General features: G+C 39.4%; 1 protein-coding gene across 1 annotated transcript in view; it reads left to right on the top strand.

Moving 5' to 3' along the window:
• BTC (betacellulin) overlaps window positions 1-19,899 on the top strand; it is a 42,187-nt gene that overhangs the window by 14,742 nt on the left and 7,546 nt on the right. The window contains exons 3-5 of the mRNA XM_077750845.1: window positions 454-481; window positions 9,459-9,557; window positions 19,338-19,455. Coding sequence (XP_077606971.1) covers window positions 454-481; window positions 9,459-9,557; window positions 19,338-19,455 — 245 coding nt within the window. The remainder of the gene's footprint in view (window positions 1-453; window positions 482-9,458; window positions 9,558-19,337; window positions 19,456-19,899) is intronic.

The following is a 19,899-nucleotide window of genomic DNA, read 5'->3' as shown; positions in this document are numbered from 1 at the left end:
AAAGTCTGCCTTTATCAATTGTATCTGTATCACTGAATCACTTAACCGACCAACTGAATCAGTAACCCCATCAGACACACACAGTGTGCTGAGTCAGGGGCAGAAGTGTCCTGAGAATACAAAGACCCATACAAGTAGAAGAGGCCGTATTTCTATTCATCAGTTGAGGGGCATTCACTTCGAAGGTCTTTTTAAAATGCTGGAAAGAAACAGCACAGGAAAGGCCAACATACAGTTTTGCCTCACTAAGTACATACATCTAAGTACACTGTAGAAATGTGGCAGGTACACATATACGTGTATGTATCTTTTGTACTTTATTTCATAACCATGTTTTATACATGGATCAAATCACAGCATAAATGTAGAAAAATGTCAATATCCACTTATGAGAATGATAATCTACTGTTTTACCGGAGTAATTAGAATTCTCTTTTTTACTTCTGTGTTGAGTACCTACCCTGTACCAGGCATGACCAAGGTTAATAATTCATCATTTATTTTTCTCTTTCTTTAAGCACATAGCTAGATCTCTGCCATGTAAGTTATTTATTATGGGCCTCAGTTTACAGATGGAGACCCTGAAGTTCAATGTTGAGTGACTTAATTACAATCACAAAGCTAGTGATTAGAAGGTATCTCCAGGATTCAAAGCCAGTGCCATTTGACTCCAAATTTACCCTTTTCCCATTAATCTATACTGTTCCTTTCTCATATAAATAGAATTTTAAAGATTTGACTATGAAATATTCTTCCAGTTTCTTCTTATATTCATAGACTGATAAATTCCCCTCCTATTTACAGTTGGATTTTCTTTCTTTCTTTCTTTCTTTCTTTCTTTCTTTCTTTCTTTCTTTCTTTCTTTCTTTCTTTCTTTCTTTCTTTCTTTCCTTCTTCTGAGAGAAAGAGGGTGAAAGTGAGCAAAGGGCAAAGAGAGAGATAGAGATAGAGAGGGAGAATCCCACAGGGGCAGAAGGAGAGAGAGAAGTGGGGCTCACCAAAAGTGGAGCAGGAGCTCACCAGAAGCAGGGCTCGAGCTCACTAACTATAAGATCGTGACTTGAGCTGAAGTCAGACACTTAACAGACTGAGCCACCAAGGCACCCCTACAGTTGGATTTTCTAGTGGAACATGGAGTTTGGTTCAAATCCTAAAATCAGAGATATATGATATCATTGGATATATGTTGAAATCACTGAATTTGGTAGACACAAGTAGAAGTTGGGACATCAAAGAAGGTGTCCTAAATCATCAGAATACAGATGAATGGCCATTTTGTGATAGTGTTGTATTTATTTTTAAAATATAAAATGCACTTGGCTCTGAAAATGGAAAATTCAGCTCAGGGATGAGGCAAATACAACGCGCATGACTGTTTACGTTGGTCACATTTGATCTTTTTAAATAGTTGACCCAGCTGGTGTACAACTTACCTCAGCATTTAGCAGTTAGCTATGAGACCGTGGGTCATACTCCTTGTCAAGCTGCATCTCTTTCAATGCTTACATTGTTCCCAATGACTTCATTCCCCATGCTGGCTGACAGGGATAATGCTTCAGTAAATTCTGTAATTTTTAATTTGAGCATCTTGTAAATGGAACTTTGACTCACGAAAGTAGAATTAGGTTGCTTTTCTTTTTTATCTTTAATTTTATGAGTACAGTTGATATTTAAAAACCAGCACCAGAAATACTCAATTTCCAACCACTTACCAAACACAACTAATCTAACATTATTTTGTTTTATTTTGTTTTTATTGCTTTAATGCATCTTTTAGAAATTCGCGAGTCACATGAAGTAGGTTGAGTGAAAGAATAAGAAAACAAAAACAACTGTGAATATTTGAATGATAGGTGAAATCTAATACAGTTTTAAAAGGGACATTTAAAAAGTCTAGAACTGTTTTTTAGGTAAAAAGTAAAAAATGAGACAAAGCAGAACAATGACAAAAAAGAATAAACTATCAATATACCACTTTCCAGTAGTACAAGAGATTTAGCAGTTTCCTTTAATTGCACACAGACTAAAACCCCCGTATTTAATCAGACAGCCAAATATGGCCAATGTGTGATAGGGCTGAATTATCAGAAATAAGGTGCCCACAATGTGGGGGCTGAGGGCCCTGTTCTACTCTGTCTTTGCCAGACCCTGTGAAATAGCACTTTGGTTTGACCTTACATTTAGAGGATCATGGCAAGGCTTATAAGGGTTTTGATGATGACAGGTAAAATGTGCTTGAAAGATCCTTGGATGTTTAGCCTGAAGAAGAGAAATCCTTTCAGGAAGATTTGATAGCTGGCTTCAATAGATGAGAATCTGGTATGGGAAAAAGAGAGTAGATTAGTTCCAGGTGATTCTAATGAGCAGAGTAAAGTTACAGGAAGGCAAAACTCAGCTTCACATAAAGAAGCATTTATAGAGCTTAAGAAATAAGTGATTAATAATCTTTAAAAAAAATTTTTAATGTTTATTTTTGAGAGAGAGAGAGCAAGCAGGGGAGGGGTAGAGAGAGATGGAGACACAGAATCCGAAGCAGGCTCCAGGCTCTGAGCTGTCAGCACAGAGCCTGATGCAGGGCTTGAACCCATAAACTGTGAGATCATGACCTGAGTCAAAGTGGGATGCTTAACTGACCGAGCCACCCAGGAGCCCCATAATCTTTGTGAATGAAGGAAGGCTGCAATTGAAAGAATGGATGGATGGTCTCATTGAAGTGGAATGCCTTAGAAGAGAGTATAGACTCTCTGTACCAAAATTTTAAAGGCCATCTTGATGAACTCTCCCAAGAGGATGATTTTAGGGAAGTTGAGTGCTGTTGGTAGGATATTTTAATACCTATAAGATTCTTAGTAATTCTGGAACTGAAATTTAATAAAATTTGTGACTCTTCTCAATAAGAATGAAAAGTTTACTATGTTTTCCACACCTAAGTCCCATATTTCCACATCTAAAGTACCATTCATACTTTCTCCAGTGAAGATAAGGATTATTTTAATAACATATGTTTTTTGAACAAATTCTTTTGCTATATTATTACATTTAATTTTAATGAATGAGATTATGGGATGGACAGAGAACCTATGATTCAAAATGATTCTAATTTTTCTTCAGTACAAAGGTCAGGAGAGATTGTTGATTAGCTCAAGGTCACATAGTGAATTGATGACTGAGTTCAATGATCTTCCCATAAGATCATGGAACTCTAAGACATTTTTTAAGAAACCAAAATTTGAGCCTTTGAGTTTGTGTGACTGATTTATATTAAAATAACACATTCGAAATGAAAGCTATATTTTGGGCAAAAAAACATTAAAACACGTTGGAGAGAATTTCAGTGGTTCTCAACTAGGTCAGTTTTCTTCCCAGGAACATTGGGCAATGTCTGGAGATACTTCTGATTGTGATGACTCAGAAGTAGGGGAAAGGGGAAGGTGGGAGGTTACGGGTATTTAGGAGATAAAAGGCAGGGCTAATCATCCTAGAAGACACACTTTCCCATTATACAGAATTATCCAGCACGAAAGTTGAGACACCTTTGGATGTTTTCATTCATTTTAAACCAGAACTTGGATGCCTTTGAAGAGTGAGGTGAGATGTACAAAATGTAAAATACCTTTAAGCTCTCATTTTCTAAAGACTTTTCATTTACTAAAGTTATATTTGCCGAATTGCTAGCTTTGAATGCCAAGGATTAGGCATTGTGGAAGAGGCCTGACTTTCAGGCTAAGCAGTATACATCTCTTCTGCCTCTACTGATACTCCATTCTTTGCCTCTTTTCCTACACGTTTAGCTGCTTTCTATCAATTTTCTCTCACATTAAAAACAAAAAGAACCCTCTTTTTTCTTTATGTATTGACTAATCTTTTTCCTCTTTTTCTCAGTTTGACATCTTTGAAGAGTAACCTGCAATTATTTGCGTACTTTCCATGCATTAATATTTCTTCCTAATGTTTGTCTTTTGGCATCCCTTCTGTCTATACTGGTACCACAACCCAGCCAGCCACCCAAGCAACAAACTCCAGGCATTCTAGACTTCTTGTTTTCTCACCTCCTACCCTGTCCCACCAGTCACCAAGTCTTTTATATTTTACTTTGTGAATATCTCGCTTGTTCATTTCTTCTTCTCCACACCCACTGCTACCACCTTGGTGTAGGTGTGTCTGAATCACCCATACTGGTGTTAAAGTACCCTTTTCAAACAAACAAACAAAAATAATTCTGTTGTTTCTCACTTAAAACTTTTCAGTGACCCCAATTTATGCACCTAAGCATCCAGAGTAATTAATATCATCATTTGTTACCTACGTGCCCCCAGTCTCCTCTCCATCACAATCCCCACCCACCCTCCAGACAAACTAGACAAGTTGTCGTACTCATTTTGTGTCTTCTTACAAGTTGTTACTTTTGTTTAGAATGCCTTGGTCAGTTACAACTTCATTTGTCCTTTTCTTAAAAATTAATTTGGGGCACCTGGGTGGCTCGGTTGGTTGAGTGTCTGACTTCAATTCAGATTCACAGTCTGTGAGTTCAAGCCCAGGATCCGGCTCTGTGCTGATAGCTCAGAGCCTGGAGTCTGCTTTGGATTCTGCCTTTCTCTTCTCTCTCTCTGCCCCTCCCCTGTTCACACTGTGTTTTCTCTGTCTCTCAAAAATAAATGTTAAAAATATTTTTTAATTAATTTTATTTTGGGGCACCTGTGTGGCCCCTCATTGGGCTCTGCACTGGGCATGAAGCTTACTTAAAAATTAATCTTATTTTAATTAATACAAATAATAATAATAATATGTAAAATAAATATTTTAATTAATTTATGTATAATAAATATACATAGGTTTTTAAAAATCCAATAGTACTAAAAGGTTTATAACAACAAGTAGCATAAAAAATAAAAAACAAACAAAACAAAACAAATAGCAAATCTTGCACCAAAGCTCCCTGCCTTTCCACCTCCAAGAAGCAACCACTTTTGTCTATTTTAAGTGTCTCTTCTGTACTTACCTCCCTCATGCTAAATAACTTGTTTGTAATGCTATTTCTTGGCTGGTCAACTTTCGACTTTCCCTACTGAGTCTCTCCTCTTCCATAATCTCAGTGTAGTTACCATAGGGATGTTGCTGAAAACATTGAAAACCAGCACAGCAAAGATATTGATTCGTCACAACGGTCTCCCCACATGGTGTATGTGGGCTAATTACTGGCCCTGATTTTATGACAGTTTTGATATAATAAATTTAAATTATCAGTGTTTACATTATTATAACCATATAAATATTGTCTACTGCAGAAACAAATAACATCAATTTTTTTCTAGAAGTTACCGGTTGATGTTTAAAACAACCATTTCTTCCTCGTTAAAAACTCACCATGAGCCTCACCTGCTCTATCAAGTCTTTGCAGCTAGGTAGAGCCGGGTCTCCAATGCGTGTTAACTCCCGTGTTATTCCCGCGTTACCTCTGTTGGTATCCTTACTACACACGTGGCACCTTAAAGATCTGTGTGTCTCTCTTCCTCACCAGAATGAGAGCTCCTTGAGGTTAATGATAATATCTGTCATCTTTGAACCTTCAGTGCCTTGTGCCAGTGCCAAACACATTGTCCTTAATAAATATTCCTTGAATCATGGATGGAACAAGTATGTCTTTTCTCTTTGGAGCTGCCTTCAGTATTGAGTAAATGGTTTTGTGAGCATTTCTCTGATTTCTGAGTCACTTCATATAGATCACAAACTGAAATGCCTATCAAGATGTAGGCAGTTAAAATAAATGAGTGTGGCCAAGTCTGATGGGGTCCGTGGCATGAAAAGTGTCACCTGCTGCTTAGCTCTGGCTGGTAGCTGCCAGGTAGCTGTTTCAGACCTGTGTTGCCAGACCTTCTGCTTTTTCAGTGGAGGTAGAAAAATCCAGGTTAAATAGGACCGGCCGTGATTCAATTTTTTAAAACCATGCAGATCGAGAAAAAGTTTCTTGGGACTGGATTTGGTTCATGGCCACCAGCTTGTGACTGTGACCTGAAGACTGTGGGTGGGGGGTAGAATAGCACCTGCTACCCCAGTGCCTTGTGCTTGGTGTTGGGTTTGCCTGAGCATGGATCCTCCCCAGGGGTCTTCTCCAGGGCTGTCCCCAGTGGTGGCATCCCTTCACCAGCCGATGCCAGCTTGTGGAGTGAGTTGGAGCAGAAGAGAGTCTGGGCACAGGCCCCAGCCTACCAGAATGTTCGAAGGTGCTGAACAGAGTTTCAGTGGAATCAAGGCTTCTTCTGTTAGGTGGAAGTGGAGAATGATGAGTTAAATAATAAGTTGTAGGAGAAAAGAGTGCAAGTAGACTAAAAATTGTATACCAAGTGCCAAGCCGTGTGCCTTTTCATATGTTACTTAAGTTTTTATAATTTAAAAAAATTTTTATTTATTATTAAGAGAGACAGAGACAGAGCACGAGTCGGGGAGGGGCAGAGAGAGGAGACACTGAATCCAAAGCAGGCTCCAAGAGCCTGGCGCGGGGCTCCAACCCACAGTCTACAAGATCATGACCTGAGTGTAAGTCAGACAAGCCACCCAGGTGCCCCTTATGTTACTTCATTTAATTTTTACAATAACCTGAAGGAGATGTTGTCATTTCCAGTTTGCAGAGGTTGAATCTCTGTAAGATTTAGAGTTTTTAAATAAAATTCTCGCCATTAAATAGATTAACTCCAGAATTAAGGCCCATGTATGAGATTTTTAAAATGAATTACCTATTTTATAATAATAAAGAGATGGATTGGAATTTTCTACTAGAAACGGATACGGGGATTTTTTAATCTGCAAGTTGTTTTGTTCATTTATAGATGGATTATTCATTCTTTCAACATTTGTTGAGTATCTATTGTGTTCTGTTTTGGTTACCAGGATTACAAAGATGAGTAAATATACAATCCCTGTGCTTGGAAAGCGCTAAATGATTGTATGTTTCTGGTTTGTTATAAGTGTGAAAGAAGGGTGGCAGGTGTTGGGATAAAAGATGTGAAAATCCTAGAAATCTGGTGGCCAAATTGTGTTTTTTTTAAAAATATTTTTATTTATTTCTAGGAGAGAGAGAGAGACCGCGTGAGCAGGGGAGGGTCAGAGAGAGAGGGAGTCACAGACTCTGAAACAGGCTCCAGGCTCTGAGCTGGCAGTCAGCACAAAGCCCGACGCGGGGCTCGAACCCACGAATCACAAGATCATGACCTAAGCGAAAGTCGGACGCTTAACCGACTAAGCCACCCAGGCGCCCCCAAATTATGTTTTTTTTTAAATTGGGGAGATACTCCTTTTTTTGTTGTTGCCGCAAATAAAATATGCTAGTAGGAAATTGGAAAATGCAAATAAGGAAAATTAAGACAAAAGTCTAACCAGTGTGAGGAACTTTATTTACTTACCTATCTTTTTGATTATCTATCTATACGAACATTTTTTACACTTTTCACACATAGATGCAGAGAAACACACAGATCACACTGCATTATTATTCTATAGGCTATTTCTTTTATTTAGGAATATATCAGAATGTTCTATTACTATTTGAATTATGTCTGAATAGTATTTTATTGCATGAAAATAGTTCTATGTTTTTAATTAACTCCATCTTATTAGATAGTTAGGGAATTTTCACTTTTTTATAATCCATGTCATACAGAGAATTTTTGCAGCTAAATCTTTTTATGTATCTTCAGTTACTCCCTTAGGAAAAATTACTAGAAATGAAATGACTGGATTTAAGCATTTGTATATTTTTTGAGTTTTTTGCTTTTAGCACATACAGTACTAAATTGTCCTCCAGAAAAGTAGTAGTAATTTACCCATCACCAGTGAATTCAAGTTTCCATTTTTATTCACTATTTCCAATGCTAGTGACAACCTTTTTTTCTTTAACTTTTCTAATTAGATAGCTAGAAAAAAGTCTCTATATTGATCCTTTTGGAAAACTTTTGGCCTTTGAACTTGCTAGATACTATTGTCCTCTGGTATAATACTCTCCCTTCTTATTATGGTTAATTGCTTGGCTGATTACCTGCCTTACTAGCTTCGGAGCACTTTGAAGGTAGAGCATGTCCTACCTGCCTGTGTGTTTCTGGATGCTCATGGTGTTTGTTGAACTGAGGTGAATTAAAGAAGATGCGTAGCTTAGAAACCATTGGCTACATGGGTAAATGTCAACACACCCAGTGTGCAAGTTATTCAATTCCTGCCAGTTATGTAATAATGAGTAATTTAAGTGATCATTTGTCACACGCCAGCACTGTGTTAAGTGCTTTGCATACTTACCTGATTAAATCCTCACAGAAATGCTCTGGAGAAGAGATAATGATTATCTCCACTTTGGCAATCAGGAAATTGAGAGGTTATGAAATTTGCCCAAGGTACATGGTTGTAAAGTGGCAAAAACAGGTCACGAACTCAAGACTAGCTAACTCCCAAGTCCTCTTATCTTTACCATCTGCCCTCCCCTACCTTCTCCTCCCCTCTCTAACTTCTTAGTATAGATATTTAATATAGTGTATATACAGTAGAGAGAAGAGCATGATACACCTTGGTATATAGCCAACACCCAGGTTTGACAATTATCAGTATGTGGCCAATCTTGTTTCATCTGTAAGTTTCTTTCACCACCTTGCACCCATTTTCCTTTTTTAGATTATTTTAAAGTAAATGTTGGATACATTAATTTCATTTATAAGATTTTAAATATATATCTTTAAGAGATAAGGACTCTATTCTTTAACCTAAACCACAATATCATTGGCATACTTAAGTTATCTAGAAAAATATCTAGTCAAGATCAAATTTCCCAGATTATCTCAAAAGTCATGTTTTACAGTTGATTTGTTTGAATAAGGTCCACCTAAGGACGTCACACTGTATTCTAAAACTGTTCTAACCACAACACAGTAGTCCTCTCTCCCCGGCATTTTTTCTTGAGACCTGTCCTTCTCAACAACAGGGCTACTTAGCTGAAGGAAACTCAAATTTTCAAATAATTCCCACAAATTGAATTTCTAGTTTATATATCCCAAGAAGGAAGTACAAACGATAGTTATACTAGAGAAACATTGAATCTGTATGGAATGGAGACAGTACATTGCCACATGGGTTTGTCATCCATTCTCCTTGGAAACTCATCATTGTATTTGTGCAGTGGCTGAGAACTCTTTATCTCTGCTTCTTTGATGTCTCCATCACAATCTATGGCCAAATCTCTTCACTTAAGATGCGTACTTAAATTTAAGTGTTGCTGGCTTGAAAATTCTGTCTTTGGCACTGAGCGTAAAAAATGAGACATGCTGGCCTGTGTACCACCCCTCTTCCTGTGGCAGAATGCCTTGGAAATGGAAGTCACAGGCTTGTTATTTTCATAAACAGGGCATGACTTTGACAGAGTATTTTGCATTGAGGAAATTTTCAAGTTTTCATGCTTGTTTGGTTCTGTTTTGAACTTGAAGGTCTAGTGATCCTCCACTGTGTTGTGGCAGATGGGAATTCAACCCGAAGTCCTGAAAAGGATGGCCTTCTCTGTGGAGACCCTGGGGAAAACTGTGCAGGTAATACTTAACACACAGTGCATTTGTGTTTTATCAGCTTCATGTTCAATCTTAGAAAGTTGATTTCCCTAAATTTTCATTTTTAATACTACAGTAATCATAAGACAAGGTAGTCTTGTGAGCACACACTAATGTACCAGGCTCTCTGTCAAGTGCTTTCTATATGGTAATGTGTTCATTCTTCAAAAGAGCCCTCTGAGTTGGATAATATTTTTTACTTTATTTTAAGGTGAAGTCCAGAAACATTAGGTAAATTGCCAAAGGTTACACAGCAGGTAAATTGCAAATCTGAGATTCTTACTCAGGTCTTTCTGATTCTAGTGTTTCCATTGTTAAACATTACACTATTTTAGGTATTGCAGGTATGTGCTCCAGACTCTAGTATGGGATATTTTGGACTAGATTCACAAAAGCTGGCATATTCTATTCAATTTAACTTTTTCTCTTCCATAACTTAAAAGAAGGGAAGAAGGCAATGATTTTACATATTTTTTGCTTTAGAGATGCTTGTTCAGTATTCTCAAAGTTATTAGTCTAAAGCAAAGATAAGCCTTAGGAAAGGGTGGCATTGGATATGTTTCAATAAAACTTTATTTAGAGAAACAGGCTGTGGGCCAGATTTGGCCCTTGGGCCATAATTTGCTGACTCCTGTCTGTCCTTTATAGATTGAATGGTCTGTTCTTCTCCAGGGTTGTTTCTGATTTAAAACAAAACAAAACAAAACACAGACCAATTCTAAAAGTAGGCTGGAGAGAAACTCCTGTATTTCCTGGAAATGTTTTGGAACTCAGACGGCAGGGACATGGTGTAAGTGCTCCTTTCCTAGCACCCTGGAGAAGTCATAACTGAGCCAGGAACAGGCTGAGCAAGTCATCTTGATGTGAGTCATCAGGTCCAGCCCAGTCTTCCGCTTTCTTCCCTCACACTAATGGGTGGTCTGGAAAGTGCCTACAGGCTGTGGAATCCGTTGGTGTCTTAGGTCATCCTTGTATGGGTCTTGTCACTCATGTGGAGAGAAGAACAAGACCAATTTTATGTGTTTGTGTGCTTTTCTTCAGTTGGGTTTGAAATATCTTCAATGATTGCATTTTCACATTTCCCTTGGGCGATTATTCCATAATCCAGTGATTGACAGTTGTAAACACCATGCCTCATCATTATCCTGAAAGTGTTTCTTATTTTTTAAATTTTAGTGACAATATTTAACATGAGGTCTAGTCTTTTGACAAAATTTTAAGTGTACACCACAAGATCGTTTACTGTAGGCAAGATGTTGTACAGCACATCTTTAGAAATTATTCATCTTGTGCAACCCAAACTTTATACCCATTGAATAAGGACTCCTCATTCCCACCCCCCACGTCCCTGGCCCCTGGCAACCACTATTCTACCCTCAGTTTCTGTGGATTCAGCGATTTAGATTTTTTTTTAAATAAGTGGAATCATGCAGTACTTGTTCTATAACTGGCTTATTTTACTTTGCATATGCTTTCAAGGTCCAGTCGCGTTGTTGCAAATGGCAAGATTTCCTCCTTTTTTAAGGCTGAATCGTATTCCATTGCTTGTATAAACCACATTTTCTTTATCCATTCATGTGTTGATGGGTATTTAAGTTGTTTCCACATCTTGGCTATTTGAATTGATTGTGCTGCAATAAACATGAGAGTGTGTGTATTTCTTCCGATGCTGATTTCAATTCTTTTGGATAAATACCCAGAGGTAGGATTGTTAGATCATATGGTAGTTCTGTTTTTAATTTTTTTTTTAAAAAACTCCATACTGTTTCCCATAGCTGCTATAGGCCTGCCTTTTCAGTTTATTGTTTCTGTCTTGTACAGAAGATTTTTAGCTCATTTAAGGTCCCACAGTAAGGATAGTAGCCTGACATGAATTCGGAGAGACTAGCTCCAGAATGCGTATTGTTAATCATAATGCTAAACTGCTAGAATCGTGCAGGAAAATCAGAATGCTGTATATGTGAAGGAAATTCTGAAAAATGGTCCTTCAAAGTAAAGCCCAAATAAGGGCAAAATCTTCTTGAAAAGGAATTAATATGGAGAAGGAGCAGATTGTCATTATTGACTATGACCAGGGGCAAGTCACGTAAGTCTTCAGACATCAGTTTGCAATCTATAAAATGAAAGACTAATTCAGATGATCTTTAGGAGTTGGTCTTATTTTTTCTTTTTTTGTAATTTACAATTTTTAAATTTTTTTATCTTTTAATTTTTTTAGAGAGGGAGAGCACGCAAGCATGTGAGCAGAGGAGGGGCAGAGGGAGAGAGAGAGAATCTTAGGCAGGCTCCACACTCAGCATGGATCCTGACACGGGGCTCAATCCCATAACCCTGGGATAATGACCTGAGCCAAAATCAAGAGTCAGGCAGTCAATGTGAGCCATCCAGGCACCCCAAGAGTTGTTCTTATTTTTAAATGATTTTATTATTTTATTTTCACATAGCCCCAATCTCTAAGCATTTTACTTTTAGTTTGTCCTTTTCTATCTTGAGTAAGGAATTTATTCATTCCAACAATACTTATGCAGCCTGCCCTGTTCCAGGTTCCAAGGATGCAACAATGAACCACATAGTCAGTCACAGATGAGGTCAGAGAGGCAATGTAGAAAGAGAAGTAATGAGTAATGTCATGCACAGCCTTGCCAGGGATTATAAAGCCTTCAGCTTTGAGTTTTAATAGCATCACTCTGGTGTCTGTGTGCAGACTAGACAGTTAAGAGGGGATAGGACAGGAGCAGAGAGACTAGTTAGAGGTTGTTGCCATGGAGACTACTTCTAGCCCAGGGATGATGTCAGGCTTAGACCAGAGTCGTAGAGATGGAGGGACGATTCTACATACATTTTTTTTATAGTTTATTTATTTTTGAGACAGAAAGAGACAGAACATGAGCGGGGGAGGAGCAGAAAGAGAAGGAGACACAGAATCTGAAACAGGCTTCAGGCTCTGAGCTGGCAGCACAGAACACGATGCGGGGCTCGAACCCATGAACCGCAAGATCATGACCTAAGCCAAAGTCAGACACTTAACCGACTGAGCCACCCAGGCGCCCCAGCATACATTTTAAGTACAGCCAATAGAGTTTTCTGATGAATTGGATGCAGCGTAAAAGAGAAAGATGTCAAAGTGACTATGATATTGGCCTGAATAACAGAAAGAAAGGAAGTGCCATTTACTGAGATGGAGAAAGACCAGGTTTGAAGGAGAAAGTCAGGTGTTCCATTTTGGAAGTATTACTTTGAAATGCCAGTTAGGCATCCAAGTGGGGATGTTGCTTGGACAGTTTGGACATTGAAGGAAGAGATCTGGGATGGAAACATACATTTGGGAATTGTTACCATAAAGGTGTTTAAAATCAGGAAATGGCCAGAAAGGAGTGTAAAAACACTGAGTCCCAATGCGTTGCAAAATTTAGAGGTTGGGGAAGAACCAGCAAAGGAGACAGTGCAAAGGGGGCATTATATCCATAAGAATTCCGTAACACGCACTCCTGGAAAACAAAAGAAACACAAGTTTTCTTCCTCTTCATTGTTCTTTGTTTGCCCCCCAGCTACGAATACTTTTAAACATGAAAATATTCTCACACATCTACCCTAAATTCTTTTTTCTTCCTTTAAAGAGATAGACTGAAAAAGGGCAGCTCTTTTTTATTTATTTTGTTTTATTATTATTTTTTAAAATTTTTAATTGGATTCAAATCCAAGTTAGTTAACATACAGTGTCAGAATTTAGTGATTCATCACTTATACACAACTCCCAGTGCTCATCCCAACAAGTACCCTCCTTAATGCCCATGACCCACTTAACCCATCCCCCCACCCAAAACCCCCCCAGCAACACTCAGTTTGTTCTCTGTATTTAAGAGTCTCTTATGGTTTGCCTCCCTCTCTGTTTTACCTTATTTTTCCTTCTCTTCCCCTGTGTTCATCTGTTTTGTTTCTTAAATTCTACATGTGAATGAAATCATATGATACTTACCTTCTCTGACTGACTTGTTCTGCTTAGCATAATAATACCATCCAGTTCCATCCATGTAATTGCAAATGGTAAGAGTTCATTCTTTTTGATTGCTGAGAAATACTCCATTGGATACATATACCATACCTTCTTTACCCATTTGTCAGTCCATGGACATTTGGGCTCTTGACATACTTTGGCTATTGCTGATAGTGCTGCTATGAACATTGGGGTGCATGTGCCCCTTCGAGTCCCCATTGAAAAAGGGCAGCTCTAAGTGAGGGCCCACTCCTGTAAGCTGAGAAATCATTGGCATAGTCCTCCTGCTTAAAAGACATCCTGACGTACTCTGATTAGCCCCCATCTGAGCATATTCTCGTAACACTGGAGGGTTAGCAAGTAAATGTGTGAGGTCTAATTTTCTTTTCTTGGAGTAACCAACTCTTTTACGTTTCTGTCGGGAATGGCATTGGATATAAAACCAAACGGGAATCCTCAAATAAGAGAAATGTTCAAATTTTGCACTTCTTCAAGGGCATTGTGAATTTACATTCCCCGGTCTCAGGGAGAGAGTGGGGAAGATAAGATGGAAAATTAACTTAGAAAATATAAAACTTTCTTCCTCACCTCCTGGCTTAACCAGGTTGTAAAATGAGGACATCTATTGAGAAGCTGCCAGGAAGCCAAGGACTAGATTAAAGGCTTAGGCTCTACTTCATAGACCAGGAAGAAATTTTTCTCCAAGTTTTTCTGTGACTACTTAAACTCTTCTGTGCATTAGCAGTTCCCTTTTTCAAAAAAAAAATTTCTAATGTTAATTCATTTTTGAGAGAAAGAAAAACAGAGCATGAGCAGGGGGAGGGGCAGAGAGAGAGGGGACACAGAATCCAAAGCAGACTCCAGGCTCTGAGCTGTCAACACTGAGCCCAATGCAGGGCTTGAACTCATGAGCTGTGAGATCATGACCTGAGCCTAAGTCAGATGCTTAGCCGCTTAACTGACTGAGTCACCCAGGTGCTCTACCTGTTCCCTTTTTAAGGTCAGGTATCTATGTGGGAAGATAAAGTTATAGGTATTTGTTTTACTTCCTCTCTCTCTTTGTTAACACTTTGGGACTTTTATCTCAAAATTTAGCACCTCCTTTTAAATCTCTTGCACAAAAATTTAACTATGTATTTAACTAGGGGGTTAGATATATTATGAGATTATCAACATTGTAATGAGAATTACATAAAAGCATTGTAATAATAATTGCATGTTACTTAGAGTTGATTTTAGAAGAGCTGCTGATATTAATATCATTTATAAAATCATTAAATAGATTTGTAATGAGTACATTTAGAACCTAGAATAAGTAAGTGAATGTTTTATGAAAAATAAACCTAATGTATCAATTCTGAGGAGTTTTTTTTAGTTTATTTATAATGAGAGACAGTGAGAGACAGGGAAGAGGCAAAGAGAGAGGAAGAGAGAGAGAATCCCAAGTAGGCTCCACACTGCCACTGCAGAGCCTGATGCAGGGCTCAAACCCACAAACTGTAAGATCATGACCTGAGCCAGATGCTTAAACAACTAAGCCACCCAGGTACCCCAAGGAAGAGGGTTTTTTCTAAGTTTATTTATTTATTTTGAACGAGAGAGAGAGAGTCAGCTTGAGCAGGGGAGGGGTAGAGAGAGAATCCCAAGAAGGCTCCATGCTGTCAGCACAGAGCTAAGATTCAAGGTTCGAACTCACAAACTGTGAGATCATGACCTGAGCCAAAATCCAGAGTCAGACATTTAAGTGTCAGAGCCTCCCCAATTTTGAGAGATTTTAAGCAGAAAAGCATCACGAGGCCTGTTTTGGTTTGAGAGTAAGAGTTATGTACAAGAAAGACCAGGAAACCATGCTGTTTAATCAAAACATCCATCAAACTGAGGAAAACTCCATATTTATGAGAAGTTATTAGAGTGTGTGCTCTATTCCTCCACTTTAGTTTGGCCCAGAAGAATCTCGCATCTCATCCAACTATTCATATGATCCAAGGCAGATGACCACTTCTTGTCTATCTGCCCATATGATGGAAGAAAGATGTTCTCACTTAGAATTAGATTTTGACATATACCTATCTGGAGTGATCGTAGTAGTTTCTTATTTAACTGGCTTTAGAATCTTTGGAACGTGGCACCTTAAGAAGAGATTGAGATACATTACCCCACAAGTAATGGGGGCCCATCCACTTAGGAGATCGTGTGGCGACCTGGCCTGCTAGTGGATGTAGTTTTCCAGTGCAATTTTGCGGGACAGACTCAATCCCAGAGAATGTTTTGGTTTGGGGAAGGTGGGTTAGAAATGAGTAAGGTGGGAGGGGAAAAAAGAACAATTAAGTTCCAACACCCCCCGTATCAGGGAATTTTCACATCGCGATTTCAAGACCAGGTCATTCACTTCTCAACAAAGAAACACAATACATGGGACTAGTCATTCTTCTGTCACAGGATTAACTTTTCCTTCTTGATAAACATCTCTGGAATGGAAGGATAGATTTTGCCGTCCCCTGCCCTATGTCATCAGGTCTCATGATAGGCAGAAAATGTTAGAGTTCACAGTTGTTCAATTTTCAGATAATGTGACCTTGATGAATATTAGATGAAAGCAAGTGGAATTTTAGGTGCATTTTGAAAGGGGGTATGCTGATAAGCCTTCTCGTTTCCATCAGAGAGATGAGATGATCCCATCTGTTTTGGGGAGGGGGCGGTATGAGTATTGTATTTTTTTTTCCACGTTTTAAATTCCATAGAGAAATCGCTGGACATTTTGTGCTTGGTGGCAGGGAAAGGTTTTTAAATCCAAATAATGCTGGGAATATTTAAGATCATGTTTATTTGGCAAAGGAGAGAGCTCTGTGAGTGATCCAAACAGTGCCTGGCAACCATTTCCCTGGCATGGATCTGTGCCTCTTGGATGGGCTGAGGCTGGTCAAATCCCTGCTCCCAGCAGCTGCCGGTTAAGGCACTTTTTGGGATCATGCTCCGTATGGTGTTTATTAAAAGGCCAACTACAGTTAAAGGGACATAACCACTAGAGGAATTAGTAAAGCTCAGGATCTAGCGCCATGTGGCTTATATTTAAAGTCAGGTATGCTTTGCAAAGTAGGAAGGACCTTGCTGGATCATAGCAGATCTGTCAATAAGTCTTATTGCTTCTTAAATTCATCTCCTAAACCTCAGTCCCCTTCCTGCAGGCCCACATCACATATGTTTGCATGGCTCAGGCATGCCTTGGTTTCCTCCTTACCCTTAGCATCCTCTTATCCAGCCTCAGAGTCCTACCTAATACACTGAAAAATGATAAACTCAAAAAATGTAGTTTTTACATATTCCATTTAATTTAAGTGATGAGAACCTTCTTCAGCTCTCCCTTGCCTTGTATTCCAAGTGTAAACACTTCAGCCTACTGCCATTTGATGTCTCTAATTCCATTCACAGACCACCCTGGTCATTCCCCTCCACGTCCCCTACATTTCCATTAAATCTGCCTCCCACTCCCCACATTATAAGACTTGCATGTTCCTGAGCTTTTGTTCCTAAACAGTTACAATAACTTATTAGATTGCTTGCCTCCTCCTAAAAAAAAAAAAAATCCACATTTCCCAGAACTTCTTCTTTAATTAGATAAGTGCTCTGTGTAATGATACCACATTTCTCTTAGAATTGCTAAGATTTGTCAAGATTCTAGAATCAACTCACTTACTGAGGACTTTATTGTGCAGGGTACTCTGCTAGGAACTAGCGTGTGCAGTTTTTATTTGAGTTCCTCAACAGCCCTTTGGGGTAGATGCTATCATGTTCAGGGTACAGGTGAGGAAACTGAGGCTCAGACAGCTTCATAAGCTTGCCCAGAGCCATTCAGCTAAGCAAAGGCAGAGCTGAAAATAAGACACTGATTTTCTTCCTCCTCATCTGCTGTTCTTTCCTTCACAGTTTCCAGTGTGCCACAACTGTCGATGCAGTTAGTCTGGTTGTTTCTATGGGCTGGTTGCTTATTATTGCCCTTGTTTTGTTCTATTGTTCCAACTTAGACAAGATACGCTTCATTCTTTTGATGTTTTTCAGTGCTTACTACAGGGCTCTGGAAATAGAAAGTATGCATGAATATTGACCGGTACATTTATTTGCCCAAACCTACAAGTCTTTGTTTTTGAGACACTTTGGAGTTATTTCTGGAAGAAATTTCAGTAAGGGTCCCAATTGACCGGCATGCGTGGGAGCAAATGTCTGGCATGTAGAAGCTGTCAGCCTAGCTGGTAATCAAGTCACCATCCAAAACCAGGTCAGCCAGTTCCTCAGCAACATCCTGTCACCCCCTGAAACTTTGTGACCTGGCATTACAGGAATTTGCTGTGTATGGATCATCTGGAGTCCTTGGCAATTCCTCTCTCTGGTCGCCCTGGGGATTTTCTGTACTCATTTTATAATACTAATTAAGAAGTTTAGTAGTCATTACTATTAATGTCGTTTGGATGCCAGGTGCCTAGCAAACCTAGTGTGAAATGCCCTTCTGAAGTGAACATCATGGTCTTTCTGGCTCCACAGGTGTCTGAGTCCTGTAAGCTGTTGGTCATAGCACAAATGTGGAGAAGTCCAGCCCTGGGCTGGAGCTGGCTAGTCAGCCGTTGGCTCTGGGTGTGGGCACATGTCGGGTGTGAATCAACACATGAAACAGCAAGTTAGTATTTCCGTAGCGTTTCTCTGGTCAATCCTTACTTATTAAAACCTTCCACATGCACACAAGGGAGAAACGGTTATGGATCATCATCCCCGGTTGAAAAATTAGACAATGAAAACTCTAAATGGTAAGACAAGGAAGTCAGAGCAGGATCGAAATCTGGGTTATAAGGCTTCCAGTATCTGTCCCTTTTTTTAGGGCAAGAGAAACCACTCAGGGGTTAAATGAGTGGAAGAGTCTCCCATGCAGGCAAGCGAGACTTCTGCATGCATCAGGCTAAGAGCAGATGACAGCTACCTGCTGAACGGCGAGCTTGGCAGACTGCCAGAGTGGAGAGGTCAAGGGCATGGACTCTGGGGCAAGACCTACTGGGTCTGAATCTCAGTTCTGCCGCTTATTAGCTGTGTGATCTTGGAAGATGACTTAGCCTCCATGTGTTGTGTTTTGTTCATCCACAAATAGGAGATAAGAATGATGCTTACCTCACAGGGTTGTTACAAGCATTGAATAAGTTACTATATATAAACCATTATGTATATAACTATTATAACTACATATAGTAGTACTTTATATATATGGTAGTATTACATATAGTATATATATATAAGCACTATATATAGTAGATATATATAGTTATAATAGATATATAACTATTATATGTAGTTATAATAGTTATANAAGGGAAGGGAAGGGAAGGGAAGGGAAGGGAAGGGAAGGGAAGGGAAGGGAAAGAGGAAAAGGTGTTTTCTTTTTTTAATGCCATCAGCCCCATGGCTCCAATAACTTTCACAGAAAGAATAGCCTTCTCTCACCACAACTATGCTTCCCCCCTTTAAACAACATTAAGGTTTCTAAGAGGTAGGTTGGACACCAATCTTAATTAAATATGAAACATTCCCACCAAGATCCCCATCACTCTATCTGTAGAGCTATTTTGGGACCACAAAAGTCTGGCTTTTATCCCAGTGTTGAGAGAGGGAGAAAGGAGACACTGGAGTATCTTCTATAGAAAAACTGGCAGCAAAGAGGGGAATATGATTCCACGTAGAACTGTGTACCTCAACTGAGTTGATTTATTGGAACTTTTCTCATTTGCCAGCCACCACCACACAATCGAAGCGGAGAGGCCACTTTTCTCGGTGCCCCAAGCAATACAAGCACTACTGCATCAAAGGGAGATGTCGCTTCGTGGTGGCCGAGCAGACGCCCTCCTGCGTGTAAGTGGAGCCCCGAGCCAGTAGCAGGCGGAGGGGTGCAGAGCAGTGCTGGCCGTGGACTTGACAGGACCGGAAAGTCTGAGCTAACCAAGCCCTCTCTGTCAGGGCACAGCTACCCTGGTCCTGCCCTTGGCCACTTGTTTGAGGGCCCTTTCTGTAGCCTCTTACTCAGAAACTGATGCACACTTTCCTCCTGATACAGGAGTGTGCAAGAACCCAGATCAGCTCCCAGGCTGTGTCCTCTGCTGCCTTAGGCAAGCAGAACTTTCTGCCCAGTGGCAAGGATGCTTTTTGGCTCCATTCATCTCCCAGGTGGTTCGAATGGAAGAAAATTCTCTGGCATGTGTTAGGTGGTTTGCAGCTAATGTAAATAAGAAGGATTTTCCTGCCAAATTACCAGTTACTTTTGCAGGTGTCAATTAAGTACAAGGAAATGAGTCCCGC

The sequence above is a fragment of the Crocuta crocuta genome, unplaced genomic scaffold, assembly GCF_008692635.1.
Source record: "Crocuta crocuta isolate KB4526 unplaced genomic scaffold, BGI_CrCroc_1.0 scaffold1, whole genome shotgun sequence".
Taxonomy (NCBI): Eukaryota; Metazoa; Chordata; class Mammalia; order Carnivora; family Hyaenidae; genus Crocuta; species Crocuta crocuta.
This window is presented reverse-complemented; position numbering and strand designations above follow the sequence as displayed.